Source organism: Agelaius tricolor, unplaced genomic scaffold (genome assembly GCF_023055355.1).
Source record: "Agelaius tricolor isolate 1412-34295 unplaced genomic scaffold, bAgeTri1.0.p SCAF_7, whole genome shotgun sequence".
NCBI classification, from domain to species: Eukaryota; Metazoa; Chordata; class Aves; order Passeriformes; family Icteridae; genus Agelaius; species Agelaius tricolor.
The window spans coordinates 27,789,817-27,806,267 of record NW_027269267.1 but is presented as its reverse complement, the minus strand read 5'-3'; the positions used below and the strand labels follow the sequence as shown (position 1 = coordinate 27,806,267).

The window sequence follows — 16,451 nt, the reverse complement described above, 5'->3', positions numbered from 1 at the left end:
CCCTTCTCTGTAGCTAGCTCTTATTTGACATGAGGACTTAATTAAACAATCCGTTTAATAATATAAAGATGCAGCCCTGTTTTGTTTTAATGCTTGAATTCCAAAAGCAACAGAACAGTGTGTAAGTTTTGCTGTTCTGTCCTTGACTCCTCTTAAGTTTGTTTCCTGTCTATCAGCAGAAAATATGTAGGCCCTTAGAATTAATTTGGTTCTGTAATAATGTGGGGTTAATGTTATTTCCTGTTCTGAAATTATTCAGTTTTAATTGTTTGTTCAATTTCTGTAAAAAAGCTGAGAAGACCACAACAGTGTCAGAGGATGATGTTCCATCTGATGAGGTTGTAATAGTTTACGAGTTAACACCTACCCCTGAACAGAGAGCTCTTGCTGACTTCCTCAAGCTCCCTTCAACATTCTTCTGTTACAAGAATAAGCCTGGATATGCAAGTGATGAAGATGATGGTAAGGAATGCCAAAATTTCTATTTGTACTGCCTTTTTGTGGGGAAAGAGTGTAATACACTGCACTAGTGCAGCCCCACCTTGAGTGCTGTGTGCAGTTTGGTGTAAGAAGGATCTCAAACTGTTGGATGGTGACCAAGGTGAGCAGTCTTGAGTGCCAGATTCAGGGGGAGTGGCTGAGGTCACTTGGTTTGTTCAGCTGGGAGAAGACAAGGCTGAGGGGTGACCATGTCACAGTCCCAAACTTCCTCAAGGGATCAGCAGAGGAGGAGGTGCTGATCTCCTCTTTCTGCTGCTCAACTAGAGGACACAAGGAAATGGAATGAAGCTGTCAGGGAAGTTCAGATTAGAAAAGGTTTTCCTTTGAGAGGGTGGTCAGGCCCTGGAACAGGCTCCCGAGGACAGCAGTTAGAGCAGCACACCCATCAGAGGCCAGGCAACATCTGGGAGATGCACTTGGTCATATGGCTTGGTGTTAGGTAGTCCTGCAAGGAGCAGTGAGCTGCAGTTGGTGATCCTTATGGGTCCCTTCCAACTTGAGATAGTTAGCACTGTTAGAACCATTAGACACTGAAATATTTTTGTGTGGGCCGGTGAGAAGTAATTATGTCAGTGTCCTCCTTATGGCCAAAGATGCTCAAGTCTCCAAAACAAATTAGTACAGTGGAGGCCCAGGAGTGACTAAAGGGTATTTGTTTGATGTATTATGGGTGTTGACATCATTACCAAGGCATTTGGTTAGGTAAGAGGTATTTGAGCAAGAGACCTACATTAGTAAGTATTTTGAGACAAATAAAAAAGCATTTTTTATTAAACACAAAAAATCTAAGATTTCTTAAGTGTTATACTAATGAGTTACTTTTCTTCTAAATCAAATTCCTAATACTGTTAGTTAACTGTATGTCAAACCTTACTGCATGTAATTAAGATTGATTGATTTTATTCAGCAGCAAATATTTTAAATGGAAGTTCTGAAACATTGCATTCAACAGAAAATGGGAGAAAACAAGCCCCCTCCCACAAGTACCTGAGCTTGCAAGTTTTTTTGTAAAAAATCTTCCGTCTTCTTTCCCAAATCTGTTTAGTGGCAGTCTTAATAAAATCACTCAGTAAGAAGTATGTTTTCCAAAAGCAAAACCTGTGCCACGTATCCGTAGCAATCTAGGCTTAGAAGAAGTGTTAATAGCATTCTGGAGCACATGTAAGCAAAACTAGAAGTGACAGCTTACTTGTTGATTTGTGTAACTCTTAAAGTATAATCAAAAATTCCATATGCCTGCTAGCCTTGTGAGTTGGAAGGATGTAGCAGACTTGTCTGACCTGGAGTGTGCCTGTGAGCTTACTCTTTTTTCCTGTGTTTAAGATGAAGACTATGAAACAGCTGTTAAGAAACTTAATGGAAGACTCTATCCCAGTGATTCAGAAGAGAAAAAGAAAGGGCAAGGTCCTGTGAAAGGTATGTCTTAAGAAATTTTAATTATTGTACTTCGTGTACTGAGACTAAAATCTGAATCTGAAGGATGCGTGGGCAGAGGTTAATTTTTTATTTCCTGGGATGGTTTCTAGAAGCAGAGATGCTGGGTGCAGGAAGCCTGCATCTCAACATACAGAGTTAATCTCAGTATATTAAACTGCTGGCTAGTAGTAAAGGGGTGCCTGAAAGAGAAATGTACAATCCAGGTGATCTCTAAACAAGAATATCAAAGTCTTTTCCTATCTTGAGTTCCTTCTGAATATGAAAAATTTGAAAAATTCAGCTTGCTCAAGAGAAAGTTGTCTACGTCTTTGAATACTTGCTACTTCTGCAGTTACTCATTTGAAGCTTTTGAGTTAATGTTGTTCAATCTAAAAAATGCTATTTTGTCTCTATACTAAAAGTACAGGTGTAGACAACTTGCTTATGTGTGTCTGACTGTGTCTCAGACTTGAGCTTTACATAACTTGAAGGTTGGTACTTCTAGAAGTAAAGTTTGGAGTTTCTTTGAGGATATGTGCTAGAAGGAATTAATCCATCTGAAATATTAGGAGATACTGAAGGAAGTTAGTAGTAGTGGCAACTGCATGATGAAATTCTTCATCATTGCATGGAAATTCCCTGATAGCAGTAAAAACCCACAGATTGTGTATTTTCAATTCTAGTCACCCCAGGTTAGGTTAGTCTTCCCTTCCACTATTTAAACAGTAATGCTGCTGTCTGTGAAACTCATGAAGTCTGTCTTCAAGTTGATCTGGCTATTATGAGGTTAATTTATAATGTCAGGGCTAAAAATTATTTCAGTATGTAGCTGCCTTCACAGGTATTTTCCATTAATTCTTTACAGCAGGCCTTGCAAAGAAGAGTGAATTCAACAATGAAAGAGAATGTGCTGCTACTTTGGAAAAGAAACCAGCTCCTGAGGAGAAAGATGAAACAAAAGCTCTGCAGGTTCCTTCTGCATCTGTTTGTGGTGTCAGTACTGATACTGAGGGTGACAGTCTGGAAGACTTAAAGTCAGAAGCTAAAATTCAAGAAATGAAAGTAAGAGCTAAAACTTTACTGAACTTCTTGTTACTGAACTTGTACAATTACTTCATACATGTGTGAGACAGTACAGTTTTACAACTAAAACATCCAGTGGGGAAAAAATTGAGTTTTTTGTAGCAGTGCCTCAAGTGTATGCCAACACAGGAGATTTGATTTCAGGAAATAACAGCATTGTTTTGAAAACAGTCTACTTCAAAGGTACTTTAGTCTGTTGTCAAGTTAACATCATTATGTGTTAACAGTAATGAAAAACTTCAGAAAGCTTGCAGCAATTTTTCTTGGTGTTCTTTATTCTTCTGTAAGGACTGTTCTTAGACTCATGGGGAGGAGGTTTCAATCCTAAGGTCTTCTAACTTATTTACCTATTACATGACTTTTTTGATTAATTGCAGGAGAATGAAGTTGCAAGCTCAAGTGACTTAGTCTCTACCAGTAAGGAAGAAACACCCATTCCATCAAAAGATGAGGTGACAGAACTTGCCCAGTCAGGTACCAGCAGTGAAGAATCACATTCCACCACAGAAACTGTGAAAGTATCACAGACCTTATCAAGAGCTGAAGACAAACCTGTAGATTTGTCAACTAAAAAGAGTGATTCAGATGGTTCAGAGTCAACACAAGGTAAGGTCAGGGGTATATGCTGAGGTTTTTTTGTAGGAAACTATGCTTTTCATGAGCATAGTGGATCAGTTTACCAAGCATAGTTGCTGTCATGGGGAGTAGTAGTACCAATACTGAATTAGAAACATAGGTACTAGTCTGGTAAAAATGTGTATGTACCAAATTTTGAGTTGAATTTTGCTACAACAAAACAATGCTAGTGTCTATTGTGTAATTTCAATATGATGTACTTTCATTAGTTTACTGGTAAATACCACATGAGCTCTGTGGATTGGCATATAAGTAGTATGCTGAAACACAGTCTTGGGCCCATTTTTCATACCATCATAGATGGTCATTATGACAAGTGTCATTCAAACTTTAAATTTATTGGGAGGAGGGAAAAATGCTGTAGACAGTTCTCCAGTTTATTCTTGTGAGTACATAAATGTATTTTCTTTAAGAAAGTAGAGAAAAATCTTTGACTTTCTCCTTTTTATTTGATAGAAAACAGAATCATCTCATTTGGTTTTGGCAATACCACAGGCCTGTCATTTGCAGATCTGGCATCCAAAAGTTCTGAAGACTTTGCTTTTGGCTCAAAAGGTGAGTTCAGCTAGTTTGAGACAAACCTCAGCTGGGCTTTTGCTTCATACAATATACCTTTTGTGCACAAAATTTCTGCTGATCATTAGAAACAACAATTTTTCCAAGTTTTTGTCAGGAAGAAAAAAAAACTACATTAATTTTAAAATGTCACTCTCTTAATTGTAGATAAAAACTTCAAATGGGCAAATACAGGAGCAACTGTGTTTGGAGATACAACCCATAAAGCAGATGAAGATGAAGGTGGTAGTGATGATGAGGTAGTACATAGTGATGATATCCACTTTGAGCCAATTGTGTCCTTACCAGAGGTAAGATGATTTCTGGAATATAAAACAACAATTGCGATAACTATCTCTGCTTACACAGCAAGCTTTAAAATGTTTTGCTTAACTTGCTTTGCTTTCTATGTTGTTGTGCCTTGTTCTGCATGTTTTACACTGACTATGTTGAAGCACCTGTTGTTTTAAATCCTAGTACAGCATATAGCCCTGGGGAGGTGTCTGGTGCCTCAGTTAAAATCTTCAAGTGATTTCTTTATAACTTGACTGAGAGTTGATGAGGATGCAGATTTGTACACATAGCTTGTAAAAGCTAAACCATTTGTATAGCACAGCTGAAAATCACTAAGGGGGAACTGAATAACTGCTAGTGCTTATACAACTCAGATGTGGCTTTGTATCAGCGACCTGTAGATTCAGTTCTGTGAAAGCTATGCCAACTAAGAATCTTTAAGCTAGGCAAGAGACTCCTAGAATCACTAAGAAAAAAGATGTACAATTAATGTCACCTGAAGGCTAAGGGAACTAACTTTTTTAGTTTGAAAATAAAGGGTCTTTCAAGAAGTAGGAGAAACTTCAACTTTGAAGGTAGCCTTATAACTTACTGAGACTTCACACAGTTACTCATGTCTTGATTTGGTTTTTAGCCTAGTAACTATTTCAGACTCTTTTGATGATATAGTCATATTCTCTGACCTTTCTATAAATAATAAAATTTAACTATAGATTAGTACAATTATTGAGCAAGGCAAATAGAATACAAAGGAACTGTATCTGGTGTCCTTCAATTTGAACAGCTGGTCTGATCTATTTGTAACATGCCTTCAACTTCCTTCTTGAAAATTTGGTGTGCCTTTGCTCATTTGTGAGTCACATTATGACTTCTATCATGCTTCTCTGCTTCTCTTTTTTGGTTTCGCAAACAGTATTTTGTCACACATTTCTTCAGTTCTCTAAAGTGTTCATATCTTTGGGGAATTGCTAGATAAAGTGGAGAGTAGAGGCATATATAAAGTGAGAGGCATATATAAACTGCATATATAAAGTGAGGTGGAGATACGGCTGTCAGGCTGAAGTTTTGTATATTTGGTGTTTATTCTGTTCAAATGCAAATATCAAATTCTTTAATAACATGATAAAGATAACTCCTGGAATTGTAACAGTACTTGGTCTTCACTTCTCAGTGTGCACATCATTCAGCAAACCTGAAACTTGAGAAACTTGCCAGAACACTTGATAAAGTCTTGGGTTCTTGTTAAAAGCATAAACCATAAAGAAAATCCCAACCAAGCAAACCACTCCCAAAGCAAAACCAACAGACACCCACCACAACTACATGTAGCATGGTGAAGGAGGATTGCAGTGCTGTAATTGTTCTCAAACAGTGGAATTTGTTGGGCTCTTAAATTCTGAAAATGTTTTACCCACTTTGGTGTGATGAATGGGGTGTTGGTGAAAAGAACACACTGAATAATTTTCCACTATAATATGTCAGAATCTTCAGAAGTATATGTAATAATTATTTAATATCTTCATAGGAAATCACAGGTTCTCAGTCTATTGTGCTGTTTTTTAGGTGGAGGTAAAATCTGGAGAAGAAGATGAAGAAATTCTCTTCAAGGAGAGGGCAAAACTTTACAGATGGGACAGGGATGTTACTCAGTGGAAGGAGCGTGGTGTTGGAGAGATCAAAATACTCTTCCATACACAGAAGAAATACTACAGAGTCCTAATGAGAAGAGACCAAGTTCTTAAAGTCTGTGCAAACCATGTTATCACCAAAGAAATGAACTTAGTGCCCTCTGATACATCAAACAATGCTTTCATTTGGACAGCCACGGATTATGCTGGTGAGTTTTTTCAGGTGGTCTTTGTTTTTTCTAGGTTGTCAATAGTTTGTGTTTTGTTTTCCCCTGTAGACTGTTACAAGATTAAACTAAACAGGCCTTCTTGGATTTATTTTCAGATGGTGAAGTAAAAGTAGAACAATTTGCAGTCAGATTTAAAAGCCAAGAAATGGCCAATTCTTTCAAGAAGAGGTTTGAAGAATGCCAGCTAAGCTTATCAGAACTACAGAAGGGGCACTTGTCCCTGGCAGCAGGACTGTCAAAGGACACCAACCCTGTTGTGTATTTTGAGGTTTCTGCTGATGATGAACCTTTAGGGCACATAACCATGGAGCTGTTTGCAAATATTGTACCTCGAACTGCTGAAAACTTCAGAGCCCTGTGCACAGGAGAGAAAGGATTTGGATTCAAGAACTCCCGCTTTCACAGAATAGTCACAGACTTTGTGTGTCAGGTAAGCATAAAAAGAAGACTCTTCACTGAGAGAATGAGATGCATCTTGACTAACAATGGCACTTCAAGAAATGACTTATATAGAATAGCACATTCTTGTTGGCAGCATGGATCCACTGTGCAGGATAGTCTCATGTTCCCTACAAGGAGATAAGATACGGTGCAAGCAGCACATGCTACCCTAAGATGCTTTTCACCTGTGCCTACCAGTGGCCTCATGTTTCAGTGTTTGCTAGTTCTGTCACATCAGGGTGAAAGAAAAAAAAAATAGGGGGACGTAGAGTCCTCTTACAATGGACAAGGGGCCTGTTGCTGAACAGGAACACCAAGGAAAGTAGGTGTTCCCAAAACTACCATTCATCCCTCTCTGTCCAGAGAAGAACTTCTGTATGCTCACCTGTTAAGAACACTTACTTTCCAGGCTTTTCTTGGACTTTAAAGTACACTTCATATTTCAGATAACATGCATTTTAAAACTGACATTTCAAGTATCACAGATGTTAGGTTTCAATCTAAAGCAAGTCTTCTAGATCCAATCACCAAGCAGTGGCCTGTTTACTAAAACATCGTTATGTGCAGAGAGCATCAGCCTGCAGTGTATCTGTAATCCCTGGTAGACAGTGTTGGTTTTAAACCTCTGTGTGCATTCAGTAGCACTGGCAAGTTCTTCATAAATGCTGAAGGCTTGGGAGATTGCTAATAGCTCAGATAGACCTTTCTTAAAATTCTCAATTCTCAATCAATAGCTCATTGAGTTTTGGTTACTTGGAACAGGCAAAATGAACCAACATCAGTACATGCTATGCTAATCATCTGCATGTCACTACATCCCCGAAGATGAGGCGTGTAGATGACTTTCTACAAGCCCAGATGTATACAGTAATACAGGAAAATAATATACAAAAGTAATAGGAAGGCCATCAGCCTGTTGGAGTGAGTCCAGAGGAAAGCCAAGCCTTTTAAGAAGGATGGAGCACTGGTCCTATGAGGAAAGGCTAAGAGAATTAAATTTTTTCAGCCTGGAAAAGAGAAAGCTTAGGGGTGATTTAATGGTGTCATTCCAGTGCCTGAAGGGAGCCTACAAGAAGATGTAGGGAAACATTTTACAAGAGCATGTAGTCACAGGACAAGGGGGGAATGGTTTCTAGGTAAAAGAGAGTAGGTTTAGACTAGATGTGAGAGTAGGTTTAGACTAGTTGTTAGGAGAAAGTTGTTTGTTGTGAGGGTGGTGGGACACTGGAACAAGTTGCCCAGAGAAGTTGTAGATGCCCTATCCCTGTCAGTGTTCTAGGCCAGGCTGGATGGAGCTCTGAGCAGCCTGGTCCTAGTTCTAGGTGTCCCTGCCCATGGCAGGGGAGTTCTAGATGATCTTAAAGGTCCTTTCCAATGTAAACCATTCTGTGATAGTATATGAATGGCTTGTCACCAGAATAAAATATTAGTCTGTCTTTTGATTAGCTATCTACATGGGTCTGAAGTATGCACTTAATGGTTCTTTTGTTAAACCTTTGTGCCTTTCTGATAAACTCCTTTAGGATTTAAGCTTATTTCAGGGTATTCTGCATTCTAGAAAGGAGCAGACATTCTTTTAAAACAGTTAACTGTACCATGTGTGCCTTGACAAAGTGAACTTCTGTCACATTAAATGAGTATATTTTAAGCTTGCTCTGCTTTGCCTGAACTTTCTTGAGGTAAAGTGAGAAGCTCTTCAATGAGAACTAAGGCTGTACAATTTGCACTGTCACCTTTATGTGTATACTCAAATTTATCAGGAGTTTGCTACCTTCCAGAAAGATAAGACACAGTTACCATGCTGCTCAACCAGTTACATGACAAAGCTGTATGGAATTATTGGCCACTGCTTTGTTAACCTTTGTCAGGTGATGAATTCTGTGCCTGCAGGGACTAAGCAAGGACAGGCCTTCAAGGAGATAATGCAGGTCCAGGCAGCTTCCAGAGCCAAGTGATGCAGGCAGTAGGAATGACAGGCCTAGAGGAATGTCACTATGGGGAGCAGGAAGTTCTATGTTCAGAATAAACAAGGGATACACCTACTACTGCTTCTCTTACCACAAACAAACCTGCTGAAGCTGGGAAGCCCTACATCTAAGGAGATATTGACACTTGTAAAAATGAGTTCTTCCAAAACAAAGTCTTTACTGTTGAAAGGAAGTATAACTTTGGGGTTGTGTTTTGGAACTTGTCAGTTAATGCTGTGTCTGGTTGTTTGTTTTTTTTTTTTTTTTTAGGGAGGAGATATAACTAACCATGATGGAACAGGTGGACGGTCGATTTATGGAACAGCATTTGAAGATGAGAATTTCATAGTGAAACACACCGGTCCTGGATTGTTGTCAATGGCAAATAAGGGCAGGGATACAAATAATTCTCAGTTCTTCATAACACTTAAAAAAGCAGAACACTTGGACTTCAAGCATGTGGTATTTGGGTTTGTGAAAGATGGAATGGATGTTGTGAAAAAGATCGAATCCTTTGGTTCTCCTAAAGGGCTAGTAAATGGAAGAATTGTCATTACAGACTGTGGGCAAATATAGAATTATTTCTTTGAGTATACAGATGTTTTTGCAGTATAAATCAGTACTTAGATGTTATTGACTAATTATTTCAACTTCTTAAAATGGACACTTCTGATGTATAAATGTAAAATTACAGGCTATAGTTGAAATTTTTTATGTGTTCCAATTGATTTTTTTGCATGGTAAATAAAGTTCAGGCACTGGCATATTTCAGGTGTATTTGTGTTATCCTGACATATTTGTATTAAGTGTCAAATTTTAAAAATTAAATCCTAGTCTTGTTAAAATAAATGTCTTGTCTTCACTTTGGTTTGTTTAAAAGAAGATGACTTGCATAACTTGGTTCTTGCTCTCATGAAGCTCTTTTGAATGTGCAGATCGTAGATGCAAATTGCTGGACAGTACACTGAAGGCCTTTGAAAGTTAATAAGGTATTGCAGCGTGCAGAGAGCAGGCTGAGCCAGGTAGATGTTGATTTGTTCTGTCTGCATAGTTTTTAAATGATTGATCAATGTTGTGCAAGAGCAATATGCCAACTTTTTTTTTTTTCTTAAACTATTTCTAAGACACTTGGCTTAAGGCAAAACATCTAGTTAACATTGGGATTTTACCTGACATACATGAAGTATAACCTTCTGACTCTGTTCAGTGTTTATTAGCTGTGGCCAACTTCTCTGACCTTGCTGCAGGCTCCAGCTTGTGTACTCCAGCGTGCTCATACCTTTTACTACTTTGCCTGTCAAGGGTGAGTATGCATAGGTAAATGCAGGGCGTATTTAAACTTACAGTCTACACCTCTGCTCTGGGCAACACACATTTAGATTTGCTTTATTTGGGGGGTTATTTATTTATTTTTAAAGGATGGCAGTACTATGTCTTCAGGTGTCCTCGGGGACTGTACCGCTCTCTATACCCACTCAGCTGCCTGGAGCTGGGGCTGGTTCGGCCTCTTTTCCCAGGCAACCAGCGACAAGACAACAGGTCACAGACTTACCGAGGGCAGGTTTAGGGAGGACAGCAGGAGCAATTTCTTCCCAGAAAAGGCTGATTGGCATTGGAATGAGGGAGCCAGGGCTGCGTTGGGATCACCGTCGCTGGAGGAGTTTAAGAGGGTTGGCACTGAGTGATCCAGTTGCCAGGGTGCTGTTCGGTCGTGGGTCGGACGCGCTGTGCCGAGGGTGAAGAGGAGAGGTGTGTTTGTTGACGATGATGATGATGACGATGGTCCGTGCCCGCCCCGTCAGGCCCGTGGCGGCGGCTCCCCCTGCCCTGCCCTGCCGCGCCCGCCCGGGCCGGCACCGCCCGCGGCCCCGAGTGCGCCTGCGCGGCTCGTGGCGGTTGGTTCGAGCGCGGCGGTGCCGCCATGGCGGGCCCGAGGCCCGGCCGCTCCGCCCAGGCGCTGCAGCGGCGCTGCCCGCAGGGGCCCGCGGGGGTGAGAAGGGGCCGGGGCGGGCGGCCCGCGGGGAGGAGGAGGAGGCGGCACAGAAAAGCCATTTCCTCCTTGCCGCGTCCCTGGAGTGTTCGGAGAGATGGAGGGTGGGGGGCCTGTCCGCTGCCTCGGGGTCCATTGTGAGCGCCGTGCTGCCGCGTACGCAGTGCGAGACCAAAGTGGGGTTTGAACAGACCTGAGGACCTTACGGGCTCCTGCTGCTCCTGTCCCTGACCCCGCGCAGTGATTGCCGTAGAGCTGAGGTGCTGAAGAGTCCTCTTTGTCTGAGCAGGACATTTCCCTGGAAATTGCAATTCTAGATTCTATGCGGTACTAAAACGTAGTTTAGCATGCAGTTTTTGCCTAAGACCTGGTCCCTGCCAGTTAAGTGAGAAAAATATGTGAATCCTCTTAGGAGTATATTAACCTTGTTGACAACCTTAGAATGCATTAGGTGTGTTTGTGGTTTTTGGTTTGGTTTTTTTTTTTTTTTTAAAGCTTAGTGATTAGCTCTGTTGTCAGCAGGAAATGGTTCCATATCTAGTCAATCAGGAATCAAATCCATGGTATATTAGAGGCTGCTGCTTTGACCAGACAATTAATTATGATGGGTCCCTTTCCAAGGTATGGCAATGGTATTTTACACCAGAGAAGGTTGGGTTCTTCGCACTCAGATGAATGAAAGAACTCTATTGTGGTTCCTTTCTTTTTATTACTTGTGCTGACAAGTCAAAACTGATCTGCCTAAAAATTCAGCAGCAAAGACCCTTCCCCCACTGTGGTGTTTCAAAAGCCTTTGATACTTAGTAGAAGGAGTACATGCTGGCCAGGCACCTTTATTTTGCCTGAATTTTGTTTATCTTTCAGTGAAACAAATTTTTGCAGTTGTTTTTGTGCATCTGTATTCCCTGGGTCAAATGCTTCCAGTGTGTCTGGGGATAAAAGGCCTTAAGTGCTTAGACTCATGCTGCAAGGGGAAGTAATATAATGGAAAAATACCCACAAGCAACCAAAGATTGGGGGAGATTGTAATTGAGTTAGGTATGTAGTTGGATTGGGATACTGAGTTAGTCCTGGGAACCATCAATGAATACAAAACCCAGCCTTTTTTTTCTTAGTATCATGCCAGTTTAGGATCAGGAGCCATCTCAAATGTAATGTGAAGATTTGGAGCTAAAATCAGCCTATATGTGCCCTTAGTTCCTGCAGAAGGATTTGCAACTTGAATAGCATTTGATCTAGATTCTCTGGGGAATTTTTCTTGGGGAATATTCTGCTTTGAATTACAGAACTTTAAAGAAAAGTAATTTTAAAAACTTATTTTTAAAAGACTTACTGAGACCTTAATGCTTGCAAGGAAGAAATCCTACATGTGTTTTTGTGCTTTGTTATTTCATTAAAAAAGTGGTCAGTCAAGGGTAGGAAGATACAGCAGTTGATCACTTGATCTAGAACATAGCAGAGAGATGCAGTGAAACAAGTATGATCATGAGAGCTGCCTTGAGTCTGATATTTTGTAATATCCATTTAATTGATTTTGGTTGTAGCCTAAAATATCTGTCATTCACTTTTTTAATACGTACTTATAAATTAGTAAGAAAAAGTAGAGCAGGAAACTTTGGCATAAAAAGCCTAGATATGAAGGTAGATGGCACTGTTTCCATTATTATCTAATTCTACTTTCATGCCTTTATTTTGTGTTACTGTCTTCATAGTGCTTTATAGTTTCTCAAATATTATAACATGGAACACTGCAAGTATTTTGTTATTCGACTGTAGAGAATATATTTGCCTCTTTATGTTAATATGAGGACCATTTACATTTATGTATATAGAAAACCCCCTTTTCAAAGCCAATAGTTTATAGTAAAGTAAGAATTCTGTCACAAAGTGTGACAGTTTAGCTGTTAAACCAGTAAGTTGTGACATACTTTTTCCATGAAAACTCTGACTGAGTGCAATGGTTTTGTGCTTTCTTGTAGGATTTCCTCTCAGGAGGATTGCATACCAAATGTAAAAGCAGAAGCTCCCTAGTTTACAAAGGTAATACAAAGCAATGGTGCTTTTATATCTTTTACAGGGAAAACATATACTAAAGCTGCATTGTTCCTAAATTTATTTAGTTTTGTATTTTCTCATTTTAAACAGGTAGGTAATCTTGATCAGGGCGTTGTGATACCTGGGAGCCAGCCTGGGAATGATAACAGGTAAAGAGTGCAAAGGATGTTTTGGAGCAATGGTTCACAGCCTGTTTGTCTTTAAGTCCTGCTTGAATTAGTTGGTAGCAGTTTACTTCATAATGCATGTATTTAGCTTTAATTTAAAGATACATAAATGTTTAATATCTAGAACACATTTGGTCTCTTTCAGAATCTGGAGCACGGAGAAAGCTGGCTATTTGTCAGATTTCTACAGAAAAATTTTTATAGGCAGACAAGCTCTAAAATGTCAGAAAAACAAATCGTATGTGAAAGCTAAATAATTCTTACTATGCCTTAAGCTGTTATAATGAAGTTCATAATTTGTCAGGCTGCATGAGTGATGGTTTTGATTTTTAAATATACATGGACTACATGGTAAGTACTTCCAGTAAGTCCTTATTGATTTCTTGATGTCAGCTTCTCAAATGTGAAATAAAATTGTTGCAATTTTATATATTTCAGGTGGCACTGACAGCTCACTGAAAAATAGAACTATTTCTTTATCAAATTGTTCCTTAGAGTCAGAATTTACTGAAGCTGGAAGAGAGAAGAGCATTGGATCTAGTGATTTCCAGAAGAGTTTGAAAAACTGGGATTGGTAGGAGGTGTTTTTATTTCTCCTTTATTTTTTTTCTCATAAAACTACAAATAAAACATGTATTTGGACTGTGCAAAAGTTGTTTTAAGTTTCTTGGTTTTTTTGCTAAGTAAAGAACTGTTTGTAGCTAATTTGTGTGATCATGAGGATGCTGATTTTGATGAGGAATATTGTTTCACTTTCTAATCTAATCTGTGTATGTTGGAATTGCTAAGGGAATACAGGAATGACATAAACTAGGTGATAAAAAAAATTAACTAGGAGGAAAGCGAATAGCCCAAACTGATAAACAGATTTATGTTTATTTAAAGATAATTCAATTCCAAATGCCAGGAAATTTCTTTTAAGGGCTCTTTTACACCAAATAGGAAAATATAACTTAAAAAGGGGAGTTGTATTTTTAGTTCTCTGGGAATTTGGTGGTTTGTGGTAAGAGAAGAGTGCTGGTTTTACCTGTTACATGTGCTTACAGCATGAAAAGCCTAGTTATTGTAACAACTTTCAAGTCAGCAACATGTAATTTCTGTGGTTGAGATTTGTGAGTCACAATGCCTTTCATCCAAATGATTTAACTCTGCTATTTGTTATCAGTAAAATATCAAATTCTTACATTAAGCAATGTTTGCCTTTTTATACAGGCTTGTTTCAGTCTCTGTTATGTATCATGTTAGAAAGGAATTGAGTAATTTAAAGTTAGTGCTCTTTTGTACTTTTAGTTTTGATGATGAGCAAGATTATTTTTGTGGTTCAAGTGGTCTAGACATAGAAGAAAACAGCATTATTTGCTCTGAAATTGATGCAACTCAAAATACAGCTATATACACGGGGGCAGGTAATAAAAATTTAATTTTATACATTCTTACAACTCTCTGTGAAGTATAACATGTAACTTTAAGAACTTCCTAGTAAATGTACTTCTGTTCAATTCAGAAATACACTAGTCACCTAAAATGTATTTTAATGTGGGGATTTTATCTTTCACATGGGTACTTTCTTCAAAATTATTTTAGGAGGTCCAGACATACTTGAAGCAATACTAGCATTATTTTCTCATGTGGTATCCAGTAGTTTCTTAACTCTTGTCCTGTTTACTTAGATGTCACCCTAAGGTCTAATCAGCAGCAGATCAGTTACCTGAAGCCCTTACAAAAATAATAGGGGATTTTGGTGACCTGATTCAGTCTGTGTACTGATTCCATACAGATATCTCTGGGATTTCTATATATTGCAGTGGAGGGCATAGTTTTACTTATAAAACTGTTGATTTTTGGTCAGTTTGAATAAATCATGGAACAAGAACTTGGGTCAAATCTCTGTAATTCTTTAGATTACTTTCACATTTTGATACATTTCGCTCTGTACTTGTAACTCTGAATTCCTAGAACATAATTTGCCAGTTTTGTACAACTATCATATCAATATTTAGCTAGGACTGATTTTTTACTGTAAAATGCATTTTTTTCCATGTTGACAGGCCTCACTTTACCATCTCATTTGGCTGCAAATACTCAAGAAAATACAAACCAAATTATCAACCATGGTTTGTTAAAGAAAATTGTGCATGGAACTGGTGCTCAGGCATGCAATAGGCAAGGTTTAATACCACCTCACATCAGTCAGATTTATGATGAATTATTTGTCATACATCAGAAGCTCCAGGTAGGAACTGGAATCACCTTCAAATTTTTATTGAATAACACTATGAATATTCTCACGTTTGAGAAACAAATCTGAAATTACTTATATAGTAAAACTTACTTATATATTAAACTATTATTTTTTACTATTAATTTATATTAACCATAGTTACTTATATACTAAATCTGTGTCTCTATCTTCCTCTTCCCCTAGATTAATTCAGTGATTCAGTAGTGATGCTTTGATTTGAATTTTGGGTAGACCAGGTAGATGGGTAGGTGGGCAGATTCAGCTTGAGGGAGCTGGAATATGGTGTTTCTACATCCAAGACTGTCTTGTGACACACTGTGTGTGTAGAGAGAAGCACTCTCACAACCATTGCTTCTCTTGAGAACATCTGAAACTGTTCTCCTGACTCTAGGCATTCCAAAGCACTTGCCTTCATGGCCTCCTCCAAAATCCCTCTACTCATCCCACCAGCTCATCTCCAGGTTTAGGCTACTAACAGAAGAACCTCCTATATGGTTTTACTCTGTAATAGTTCCTAAGCTTCTGCTGGATTCCCTGCCATAATTGTCTTATCCAATCAATATATGAGATAAAAATAATTCTGTATCTCTTTTTTTCTTCACCACTTTTTCAGGGACAACTTCTCACTAGTTGAAGAAACAATATCATTAATCTGGTGTTCAACACAGTCAGCCACATCAAACTCTGGTCTGTCTTAAAAGTTAATGGCATTATCCAAATATTTTGGAAGCAAAAGCCAAAGTTTGATTTTCTGGAGCATCAATGTGGAGTTGAATTTTACATTTTGGGAGGCTGTGCCATTCCAATGCACATGGAGGTCTTTGGGTTAATGTGGGAGGAAACTGAGCAGAGGTGGCTGTCAGGATACTTTGTATTAATAAGCTCTTGTGTAACTGTAATTTCACAAAGAGCTAAACATATCTCTGGGACAAAATTTTAAATTGAGCATAATTTGGGAACACTTCACATGGGTATTTAACGTAGTTTAACCTTTTTTTTTCTTGATACAGAGAGAAAGTTCAGCACAGCAGGAGTATGCTCTGCAGCTGCAGAAACGAGAGCGTTGTCTCACAGAACAAGAAGCACTGTTTTTTCAACACGAAGCAGCTTTGGCTAAAATAAGAGGTGTTGAGGAAGAAGTTCACACAAAAATTGCAGCTATAAAAGAGGTGAAATAATATATTTAATGATAGATATTGCTCTGTATGCCCTTTAACTCATTTGTAGTTATCTTAAGCCATCACAT

The 16,451-nt window shown here is 38.7% G+C and overlaps 2 protein-coding genes across 5 annotated transcripts in view; both read left to right on the top strand.

The window, feature by feature from the left end:
• Positions 1 to 9,600, top strand: part of RGPD4 (RANBP2 like and GRIP domain containing 4) — a 33,638-nt gene extending 24,038 nt beyond the window's left edge. For 3 of the 4 annotated variants that reach the window (XM_071430730.1, XM_071430733.1, XM_071430734.1), the window contains 9 exons: positions 292 to 462; positions 1,825 to 1,917; positions 2,783 to 2,979; positions 3,378 to 3,606; positions 4,093 to 4,191; positions 4,360 to 4,502; positions 6,049 to 6,322; positions 6,439 to 6,773; positions 9,022 to 9,600. In XM_071430730.1, the coding sequence (XP_071286831.1) occupies positions 292 to 462; positions 1,825 to 1,917; positions 2,783 to 2,979; positions 3,378 to 3,606; positions 4,093 to 4,191; positions 4,360 to 4,502; positions 6,049 to 6,322; positions 6,439 to 6,773; positions 9,022 to 9,327 (1,847 nt within the window). In that variant the 3' untranslated portion in view covers positions 9,328 to 9,600. The remainder of the gene's footprint in view (positions 1 to 291; positions 463 to 1,824; positions 1,918 to 2,782; positions 2,980 to 3,377; positions 3,607 to 4,092; positions 4,192 to 4,359; positions 4,503 to 6,048; positions 6,323 to 6,438; positions 6,774 to 9,021) is intronic. The other variant, XM_071430732.1, reaches the window with a different exon arrangement.
• A 1,041-nt stretch (positions 9,601 to 10,641) lies between these two features.
• CCDC138 (coiled-coil domain containing 138) overlaps positions 10,642 to 16,451 on the top strand; it is a 31,499-nt gene continuing 25,689 nt past the window's right edge. Inside the window, exons 1-6 of the mRNA XM_071430729.1 lie at positions 10,642 to 10,741; positions 12,721 to 12,781; positions 13,402 to 13,537; positions 14,254 to 14,369; positions 15,012 to 15,196; positions 16,216 to 16,374. Coding sequence (XP_071286830.1) covers positions 10,673 to 10,741; positions 12,721 to 12,781; positions 13,402 to 13,537; positions 14,254 to 14,369; positions 15,012 to 15,196; positions 16,216 to 16,374 — 726 coding nt within the window. The 5' untranslated portion in view covers positions 10,642 to 10,672. The remainder of the gene's footprint in view (positions 10,742 to 12,720; positions 12,782 to 13,401; positions 13,538 to 14,253; positions 14,370 to 15,011; positions 15,197 to 16,215; positions 16,375 to 16,451) is intronic.